Raw genomic sequence first — 7,500 nt, 5'->3', positions numbered from 1 at the left:
GTTGTCTGCTTCTTTTCTTTACCTCTCACATCCTCCCCCTCTTTTCTGACACCCCTCTGAACGGCTCTCTTCTCTTTTTTCTCCTCTACTGCTCCCACCTTCCTCTCTTTCCTCTCTTTCCTGTCTTTTCATTTTCATTACTCTTCTCCTTACTCTCCTCTATTTCTCCTGTATTCATATATACTCTTTTTTTTTCTTGACTCCTCTTTTCCCCTCCTTCTCCCATCCTCTCCTCCTCTCCTTCCCTCCTTTTCTCCTCCTCTTCTCCTCCTCCTCTCTGTTGTCTCAGGTGGTCTGAACTACCAGGCCCAGTCCCCAGATGAGGGAGCACTGGTGACGGCCGCGAGGAACTTTGGCTTTGTGTTCCGCTCCCGGACGCCAGAGAGCATCACGGTGGTGGAGCTGGACCAGGTGACCACGTACGAGTTGCTGGCCGTTCTGGACTTCAACAACGTCCGCAAGCGCATGTCTGTCATCGGTAAGGAGAAAGCCAATGGGCCCAAGGAGTTAATAAAAAAGAAAGATGGACTGTATGGCCGCCAACCTTGCTGTTTAGAGCAGCCTTCTGAGATCACACCACTTAGTTATCCTGAGTTATATTTATCTCCTGGCTTTCTCTGAGAAGGCAGCAGTTAAAGCCTGGAGAATAGGCCTGAGAAACGCTAACTACACTCTCTCTCTCACCCTTTCTCTCTCTCTCTCTTTCTTTCTCTCACCCTCTCTCTCATCTGTGTGTGAATGTTTGTGTGTTTGTGTGTGTGTGTGTGTGTGTGTGTGTGTGTGTGCAGTGCGCTGTCCCGAGGGGAAACTAACTTTGTATTGTAAGGGAGCTGACACTATCATTTATGAGAGACTGCACCCCTCCTGCTCCAAACTGATGAAGGTCACTACGGAGCACCTGAATGTGAGTGTGCGACTCTATGTGTTTTTGTGTGTATATCTTGCCCATTTGCTGCAAAACCACTTGAACCACTGGAGTCCACAACTCCCGTCAATGTGATCGTGTCAGTACCCCTCCCCCCAAACATGCTAAATTAAATTTCAGTATTATAAGGTTGTGTTGCATAGTATAATTAATATATAGATTAATCTATATCTATATCTATCTATATCTATCTATCTCTCTCTCTCTCTCTATATATATATATATATATAGTGTTTTACATTATCAAACTTATCTTACTGCCCCCCCCCCCCCTTGGTGCTTCCCTAACCTTTAGCCCTTGTGTACATCCTTAGGAATATGTAGATGTAGCATATTGGGTTTTGAAATGTCCACAAGAATCCATAAAATATGGAATATCAATGTTGTTATCAATGTTGTTGTTTTGTTTCCAAAATAAGTTGTCTAGATCAGTGGTTTTCAAAGTGGGGGCCGGGGCCCCCTGGGGGGCCGCGAGGGGATGCCAGGGGGGCCTCAGCAAGTTGGAAGAAAAAATAAAAGCAAAAAATAAATACATTTGAAAAATGTAAAATATACCTATTACTATGAGGGTTGTTATACAATGCCATTATAATAATGTAAGGCATATCTGAACATTATATTTCCCATGATAATGACTGGGAATAATAGTAGAGTGATAGAATTTTTACACACTGTATGCTCCATCGCGAAGTGCTTGTGGCTAAAATAATTATTAGGATTAGCTTAATGTATTTTTACATTTGCCGTAGTATTGTCGATGGGTTTAATAACACATCAAGGGGGTCCTTGGCCAGAACCTAGTGGTTTTTGGGGGGCCTTGTCGTGGAAAAGTTTGGGAACCCCTGGTCTAGATGTATAGTCCATCGTATACACTGCAATTGAACCAACATAAAATATATATTTTTGTGTATTTATTCCGTATTTAGTGTAGTCATTCCATATCAGAACCCCTGACATACAATCCAAACTTCAGAGTGTTACCTTTTATTTGAGATCAAGATTATGCTTCTACACAAATGGATTCATGTGCAGTAAGCTTTTTATTGTCAGTATGCATTTTGGGTAACCTAAGGTCCTATTTGGAGTTTCCATAGGGCATTTAGCAAAACGCATGGGCATACCTTTACAAATAATTGTCTAAAATACTCATCTTTCATTCTTGATCTACTATTACACACAGCTTCACAAGACCTGGTGCTAGGGCTCAGTTGTGTTTCTAAATCAAGGAACCTAGAGGGCTTAAATGTGGTCAGTTCAGTTATGTTTGTAATCTGTCAGAAAGAAAAAAAACAAATTTCTAGCCTTTATAACTATGTGTCAGTACTTTACACAGTTATTCTGACTATTCCCCAAGAAAGTACAGGGTCTTAGCTTTACAAAGAGGTCAGGCATTTGATTATAAGCCAAACTAAGTGGAAACAGTGGCATCTGAAGTAGGCACTGTGCAATTTCACAACTTGAAATTGGCCCATGCACTACAGATGTAGATGATGTCCTGGAGGTGCATATTTGTGTTTAAATCTAGTTTGGACGTTGAGGTTATGCTTGTTTATTTGTTTGCTTGTTTACAATAGTACAGTGAGCGTAAACGTAAGTGTACAGCATGTGTGTGTGTGTGTGTGTATGTGTACTTACTATGCGTGTGTGTGTGTGTGTGTGCAATGCCATGTACCTCATCTTCACCTCCTCATTCCCTTTCATTGGTGAGTCTCCCTCATTTTAAGTGTGTGCACGTGTGTGTGTGTGTGTGTGTGTGTGTGTGTCTTGGCCCGTCTCCTCCCTCTCCTCACCTACCCACTCTCCCTGCCTCTGCGTGTTCCTGCAGGAGTATGCAGGAGAGGGCCTCCGCACCCTGGCCCTTGCCTACAAAGACCTGGATGAGGACTACTTTAAGAGCTGGAGAAAGCGCCACTATGAGGCCAGCACTGCCATGGACAGCCGTGAGGAGAAGCTGGACGCCATCTACGAGGAGATCGAGAAAGACTTGATGGTAATGCCCACCGCAAATACCAGTAAACGTTATTCACAGCAGCTATTTTTGATATGAAATATATGGCAGGCCTAGGTGATGCTAATGACATCAATTCAGGCTCTGATTCTGCTACACATGAAATTTACATTGAAATAGACATTTCTTCTATTAATGTTAATTAACTTTATTAATGTGTTTAGCAACACCTGTGCTTGCCCTACTGTGCTATTTCATGTCAAATTAAATATAATAATAATTAAACACTAAAGTTTCCCCCTCCTTTACGGACATAACATAACGGGGAGGAAACAACCTAGCATGAGGTTATTCTCTTAACATGCAGGGGTGCATTTCCCATAGTTGCTAAGTTAGCAACTTAGTTGGTTGGCAATTGGAAATTGCATTGCAACCAAAACCTTTCTGCTGTAAGTGCATGTTGTGTGTGATGTCTGTATGCTACTGAGACCTTGAATTTCCCCTTGGGGATCAATAAAGTATCTATCTATCTATCTATCTATCTATCTATCTATCTATCTATCAAAGCAACTTTGCTAACTTTGTGGTGCGGCTAACTTAGTTAGCAACTATGGTTTTGGGAAACGCGCCCCAGATTCACAGGCAGTGTCTCTGGGCAGTCCAGGATTTGGGGGGTAAGATGGAGGAACTGACTGAGTATTGGTAACTACTTCTGACGTGTTTGTAGGTTACAGTGAATCAGTCAAGTCAGACAGTGAGTCAAGTCAAGTCAAGTTTATAGCGCATTTCATACATAGGGGTCATTCAATGTGCTTTACATAAACAAAAGCAAACAGGAATAGCTAATAAAAGTATAGAAGGGCAATAGTCAAAGAATAGTTTAAAATGTAAAGAATAAAAAAGAAAATATAAAACACACAAGGTCAAAGTACAAAAGTATCAAAGGGCAATAGATTAAAGTGTAGATTAAATAATTAAAAGACATAAAAAACATAATTAAAGACATAAATACCAACATAATATATCATATTATGATTACTCAGTGATAGTGATACTAGTCAAGCACCCAGTGAACAGCACACTATGGAGATTCTTGAAGTAGTCCCAAACTGTGCGTGCACACACATATATTTCCTTTCAGGGCCAAAATGCCTGACCAGGGCTCGATAGTCCCCCACGTGGAGTATTAACACCCAAATGGTTAACACTCAGAGTTTCAGAGAAACCCGGTAGAACTGTAACTCTCGAGCCATAAAGAATTAGCCGTTACTCTCTGTGCCCAACTACAGTATACCTGATCTGTCTATTCTTTTAGAATGACAGGGCAACTATTACACAGAACCCCGCTTTGCCCAACTTAGGACAGCAATAGTACTACAAGGAACAATAATAGGCCTACTCACCCCGAAGAGTGCTCTGTGAACTGAGTAATGAAGATCTAACCGCACTCAGACATGTTGCAAAGATTGCCTTTAACAGACAATCACAAAGCAGTAAAAAACCACATCCAGGATGACGTGTCACACATACACGTAACCCATGGGTCAGAAACTATTACAATTTTAACTGAAAGGCTTTCCCAGATTCAAAAATGTGTAACTCAGTGATAATGATCCTAGTCAAAGGCCCAGTGACAAGCAGCAGAACTCTTTCTTTCCCCTTACTGTACCTCACTTGTGAGGTATATCATCACCAGTCATCAACCATCCGTGTGTTGGCCCTCCTCTCACCCATCTCACCTGAAGTCCCATCCTCGACTGCCCTATTACTGCCCCCTATCTGGACTCCTGGCCCGTACAGCCTAGCGACCCACCACCAGCCTATGACAACTCTGCCTGGATTACTGGCCCGTCTGCCAACCCACCACATGCCCCTCGACAACTCCCTTCCCCTGGACAATTCTAACGCTGGACTATTGAACTTTCTGTCACTAAATCAGGAATAATAAATTACCATAACGGATACGTAATCATCCCACCTCTTGTAACTTTCAGCTCAAGTGCTTTTAACACCATGTCTTATTCTCTACACCCGACTATCATATGCATTTGTCATGTATACAGACCTTACTGTCATGTACTGACCCTAGGCAGATGGGTCAGGCCCTTGAGTCGTGGATCTGCTCGAGGTTTCTTCCTATATATATCTCCAATTCTATGGAGTTTTTCCTCGCCCCTGTTACCCATGGGCCTCTCTCTTGCTTTTCTCTTCTTCCTTTCTTTCCTTCTTTCTCTGATTGCCTACATTCTGTAAAGCGCCATGATACATGTGTTATGTTTTGGCGCTCTATAAGCACAATAAATTATGGAGATTCTTGAAGTAGTCTAAAAGTACACACACACATACTGTATGTTTTAAAACAAAGTTTAATTTCAGTGTCATCATACAGTATGTGTCAAAACAGTCAAAGAACATTTTTTTTTAATGTGGCACACAAACAAACATTGTTTATTTGTTGTGTGCAACATGTCATAACATTCATGAAAATAAAAAGCTGCCAGTACTTTGAAGCAAACAGCCATTTGTCAGATGATTCACATATTGTTTTAATTTCAGTAAAAGATCTCTGTCCCCTGGAAATATTTTATATTGATTTGCAGTACTTAGAAGTTTAATTAAATGTAAATCATTCCCAGACACCATTAAATTAAGCCTGTTTATATGCAGTTTGGCTGTACATTTCCTGGTCGTCTGTGATCAAATTTTGAACTGAAATTCAATGAGAGGTAACTTAAGCATCTTTCCCAGGACTTCAGTAATAGGAAATATGATGATGAAATATGAATTTATGTTTCTTGGCGGCTTCCACATGGAAGTCCTTTGGATTATGGATTAATTTGGACATATGGAATATTTTCCAGCATCTATGGCAACAACAACAACAACATTGGTAGATAACACATCGCTAGCCAATAGGACTGCTTAAAGAATCCTTTGCAATGCCAGAGAACCAATCAAATGTTTAATCTACCAGTAATCCTGCATTGCTTATGGAGTATATGAGGGCTCATACATGTGATGGTCATATTTAACCTTTGTCCAGGGCAGGCAGCCCCCCCTGACATTAGCTCCCACCACACAAAGTGGGTCATCGTCCCATGTGGACGAAAACAACAGCCTATTTATGACTGTGCTATTCCCAAAGGGAAGGTCCTGTGCGATGTGGATACCATATGAGTCACTCTTTAGGTTAAGCCAGGAAAAATGGATTAGAGAAATGTTTAGAACCGTCATGAGGACAATAGTTTGGTGCCTTTGTCCCCAAAGAATCAAAAGCTTACTGTCCTATATGAAAAGGAGATTTGTATTTTGTTTTTGTGCAGTATAGCAGCGATAGATAACATTGACATGTTTATGTTTATGTGACAGTTAATATGTAGAAGTATGTAGATGTAGTTACCTGAAGTATATTTGTGTGTATGTGTGTGTGTGTGTGTGTGTGTGTGTGTGTGTGTGCAGCTTTTAGGATCCTCTGCAGTAGAGGATAAGCTACAGGACGGCGTTCCTCAGACTATAGAGCAGCTCGCCAAGGCCGATATCAAGATCTGGGTGCTGACCGGAGACAAACAAGGTGAGGGACACACACATGCGGCATCACGTCACACACACATTCATGATAACACTTCCCTCACTCGCTCACTTATTTACAGTCAAAGGCAGACATAGTCACATTATATCAGTCAGTCTGATAGTAGCATACAGTACACTCACTCACTCACTCACTCACTCACTCACTCAACAAACCAAACCAAACTTGTCTCTCAGAAACTCATTATGGTCATTCACAATATTAGGAGCTGCCACAATGTCCCTTAAACATGGTGGTGTTGAGAGTTTCAAGTGCATGTCTTCATGTGTTGCTCCCTGCCCTCACAGAAACGGCTGAGAATATCGGCTACTCCTGTAACATGCTGAGGGACGAGATGAAGGAGATATTCATCGTGGCAGGAAACACACCCGAGGAGGTGGCAGAGGAGCTGCGGTACTTACACATGCACACACACACACACACACACACACACACACACACACACACACACACACACACACACACACACACACACACACACACACACACACACACCACACTCACCACACACACACACACACACCACACACACACGCCACACACACACACCACACACACACACACACACCACACACACACACACACACACACACACACACACACACACACCGCACACACACCACACACACACTCGTAATCTCGCACACACACTCAGAAAAAAACACACACACACACACACAGACATACACACACACACACACACACACACACACACACACACACACACCACACACACACACACACACACACACACCACACACACACCACACACACACTCGTAATCTCGCACACACACTCAGAAAAAAAAACACACACACACACACACACACACCACACACACACACACACACACACACACCACACACACACCACACACACACTCGTAATCTCGCACACACACTCAGAAAAACACACACACACACACACAGACATACACACACACACACACACACACACACACACACACACACACACACACACACACACACACACACACATTCTCACAAACATGCATAAACACACATGCACACACAACTC

General features: G+C 42.3%; 1 protein-coding gene across 1 annotated transcript in view; it reads left to right on the top strand.

Annotated features, from left to right (window-relative positions):
* The window catches only part of atp8b5b (ATPase phospholipid transporting 8B5b), a 29,156-nt gene that overhangs the window by 11,900 nt on the left and 9,756 nt on the right, over positions 1-7,500 (top strand). The window contains exons 16-20 of the mRNA XM_076284110.1: positions 290-478; positions 789-904; positions 2,751-2,915; positions 6,333-6,444; positions 6,750-6,855. Coding sequence (XP_076140225.1) covers positions 290-478; positions 789-904; positions 2,751-2,915; positions 6,333-6,444; positions 6,750-6,855 — 688 coding nt within the window. The remainder of the gene's footprint in view (positions 1-289; positions 479-788; positions 905-2,750; positions 2,916-6,332; positions 6,445-6,749; positions 6,856-7,500) is intronic.

This window comes from Alosa pseudoharengus, unplaced genomic scaffold (assembly GCF_046254945.1).
Source record: "Alosa pseudoharengus isolate Yale_2024_CS ecotype anadromous, Long Island Sound unplaced genomic scaffold, YU_APseudo_1.1 YU_APseudo_1.1_scf_14, whole genome shotgun sequence".
In the NCBI taxonomy this organism is placed as follows: domain Eukaryota; kingdom Metazoa; phylum Chordata; class Actinopteri; order Clupeiformes; family Clupeidae; genus Alosa; species Alosa pseudoharengus.
Note: the sequence above shows the minus strand (reverse complement) of the source record. Positions and strands in the feature narration are given on the sequence as shown.